This window comes from Pecten maximus, chromosome 6 (genome assembly GCF_902652985.1).
Source record: "Pecten maximus chromosome 6, xPecMax1.1, whole genome shotgun sequence".
In the NCBI taxonomy this organism is placed as follows: Eukaryota; Metazoa; Mollusca; class Bivalvia; order Pectinida; family Pectinidae; genus Pecten; species Pecten maximus.
The window spans coordinates 2,628,243-2,631,963 of NC_047020.1; the positions used below are offsets into that span (position 1 = coordinate 2,628,243).

Genomic DNA, 3,721 nt, shown 5'->3' on the forward strand with positions numbered 1-3,721 from the left:
CTCTATCTACCATACATAGATGTCCTCTATCTACCATACATAACTGTCCTCTATCTACCATACATAACTGTCCTCTATCTACCATACATAATGTCCTCTATCTACCATACATAATTGTCCTCTATCTACCATACATAGATATCCTCTATCTACCATACATAGATATCCTCTATCTTCCATACATAATGTCCTCTATCTACCATACATAATTGTCCTCTATCTACCATACATAACTGTCCTCTATCTACCATACATAACTGTCCTCTATCTACAATACATAAATGTCCCCTATCTACCATACATAGATATCCTCTATCTACCATACATAACTGTCCTCTATCTACCATAAATAACTGTCCTCTATCTACCATACATAACTGTCCTCTATCTACCATACAAAAACGTCATCTATCTACCATACATAGATATCGTCTATATACCATACATAACTGTCCTTTATCTACCATACATAATATCCTCTATCTACCATACATAGATATCCTCTATATACCATACATAACTGTCCTTTATCTACCATACATAATATCCTCTATATACCATACATAGATATCCTCTATCTACCATACATAACTGTCATCTATCTACCATACATAATATCCTCTATCTACCATACATAACTGTCCTCTATCTACCATACATAATGTCCTGTATCTACCATACATAAGTGTCCTCTATCAACCATACATAGCTGTCCTCTATCTACCATACATAGATGTCCTCTATCTACCATACATAAATATCCTCTATCTACCATACATAAATGTCCTCTATCTACCATACATAACTGTCCTCTATCTACCATACATAAAGGTCCTCTATCTACCATACATAACTGTCTTCTATCTACCATACATAATGTCCTCTATCTACCATACATAACTGTCCTCTATCTACCATACATAAATGTCCTCTATCTACCATACATAAATATCCTCTATCTACCATACATAACTGTCCTCTATCTACCATACATAACTGTCCTCTATCTACCATACGTAAATGTCCTCTATCTACCACACATAAATGTCCTCTATCTACCATACATAATGTCCTCTATCTACCATACATAACTGTCCTCTATCTACCATACATAAATATCCTCTATCTACCATACATAACTGTCCTCTATCTACCATACATAACTGTCCTCTATCTACCATACATAAATGTCCTCTCTCTACCAAACATAAATGTCCTCTATCTACCATACATAAATGTCCTCTATCTACCATACATAACTGTCCTCTATCTACCATACATAACTGTCCTCTATCTACCATACATAGATATCCTCTATCTACCATACATAACTGTCCTCTATCTATCATACATAACTGTCTTCTATCTACCTTACATTTCTGTCCACCAATTATGAGGTTTTATTAACCCGCTAGCGTCAACAGTTTAGACCCTTGGCATTACTGAGGAGTTCTGGAATGACAAATCAGCTGTGGCGCATTCTAATTTATTGTATATTGAAAAGTGTTAAAATATTGTATGTGATTTGTATGTTATTGCTAAAGCATGACATTGCTTTCATTTAAAATTACTTTAACAGTGTCGGTGTTACCGATGAAGCGGTTGACACTGCGGAACACCTGGTCCTATCCGCTTTTAAAGATTTGTGCTTCTTTTAAAAGATACACATTGACTACACACATGTATCTCACACACAAGGGAGGTCGTCCTTAGATGACCGTAGGTAGTACTGTAGCAGGACGTTATACAATACATACCTGATGTGTTGCTCAGTATTGCCTACAAGGACAGTCCAGGTAGATATCGGCTTCTAAATGTACAGGTGATTTCCCTAACGATTTTATAGCGACGGTGACGGTGATACCCTAAGTGTAATATATTAATCAACAGCCCATGATCTACTTAACAAATGTGTTTACAACGTTAACATCGCTCTTTTTCGTCAGAAGATCGAAATGAAAAATAACATTAATTATTTATTACTTCAAATCAAACAATCGCATGAACACATCACATGTTACATTGAAACTACAAAACTTATTTTAAATCGATAACTTCAATTTTTAAGTAATTTGTATTTCTATATTATTATTACTATATTTATTCCTCCATATCTGGCTGTTTTTGTCCGTTATTGAGAAAGACGTGTATGATCGTAATCACTCTCAACTTCAGGTGGACGTTTAGAAAAGTTTATGTGATCATACGTGTTGCCTGATCCGCCAGTATGGTCATAAACATCGTCACTATCTCGACGTTTACCAGCGTGAAGTCGACCGTATGTGTCATCGCTATCATCGTCACGTGGATACACGCTGTTTAAATGTCCGTATGTGTCGCGTGCTGTATGATTAAAGGTATGGTCATACTCGCTATCATCTTCATACTTGTTATTGTGTGTGTGAAGTTGACCGTATGTTTCACTATGATCACCAGAATGGTCATACAAATCGTCACCTGACACATTGTGTTTAGTTTTTAGTTCACCCAGGTGATTATAAACATTATCTGATGTACTTATAACCTCTGTATAGCTGTGATCCACTTTATCAGGCTTTCTCATTTCTATGTCATCACCATCACCGCTATTTTCAGCAGCAGGAAGCTTTTTGAACAATCCACGGCGACGTAACAGAAAAATAGCAACGACTATGATAATTAGCATTGCCACGCCCCCTACCACTGATCCCACCACCGTTGGTACAGACAATTGCTCCGGGCTTGTTGATGGAGACAACTCGAGATTGTTCACACTTTCTTGAAATGCTGTCAAAAGTCCGATATGAGTTGTTACTTCATGTCCACGTCGAGTTGTTTGCTGCTTAGAACTGTTGTTGTCCTGAATAATGTTGTTAGTAATTTGTTGATTTGGTCTCACACCGTCAGTGGTAGTTATAGATGTGGTATCTTGGATGTTGAGTTCCGTAGTAGTTTGAGTAGGTACAGAAGTGTTTACATATAACGCTGGGAGTAAAGTATCACAAGACAACACAACAGGTGACAGTCGGTCATCGGCTCTGCTGACTGCTATACATCTGTCATTGGTATTCTTGTATGTCACCGCAAACCCACCAACCCAGTAGGTGCCATTTTCAAGTCCTTTGAAACTGATGGATGTAGAAGCAAACTGCGAGTTGTTCACGTAGCAACCAGATAGGGCGTGTAACCAATCAAATGTATTCAATAGGGTAAAAAACTTGGTAGTTTGCGATGGTCTATAACAAAGAGGTTGGTACCTTTCATTACAGCTCCTGGCAATTAACTGTTGTTGTGGTTTGTAAGTAACTGCCAGACAGTTACCGTCACCAGATATGTAACTTGAATCATTTTCCACACTGAATTGACACATACAGTGATTAGTTTCATTGATGGAATTTATAGCCGTTCCTCTCCCACAATAAGTGTACTTTGTATCGTGACATTCCCCCGCAATACAACCAGACGTTGTGACTGTAACATCCTTGTAACAAACACACCTATCTCCTGTCAGGACAAACCCGCTATAGTTACAATATCGTAAACATTCCTTAGCCGGGTCTCCTGGTGACGTTATTGCTATTCCGCTGTCATTGTTTTTAAATATTCCATAATAACAGCCCTGAAAATTAATCCAAACACGTTTAGCGTGCGCCCCGATCCACGCTGTCTGGTGCGTCCCCAAGACCGTGCTGCTGATATCGTCAATGTCATTCACGAAGTCTTTGTCGTGGGTAAGTCGTAA

The 3,721-nt window shown here is 38.0% G+C and overlaps 1 protein-coding gene across 1 annotated transcript; it reads right to left on the reverse strand.

Moving 5' to 3' along the window:
* Positions 1 to 2,061: 2,061 nt before the first annotated feature.
* On the reverse strand, positions 2,062 to 3,349 carry LOC117329946. The gene has a single exon (XM_033888177.1). It carries the CDS (start codon positions 3,347 to 3,349, stop codon positions 2,132 to 2,134), a length of 1,218 nt encoding a protein of 405 aa, XP_033744068.1. The 3' UTR covers positions 2,062 to 2,131.
* Positions 3,350 to 3,721: the final 372 nt, after the last annotated feature.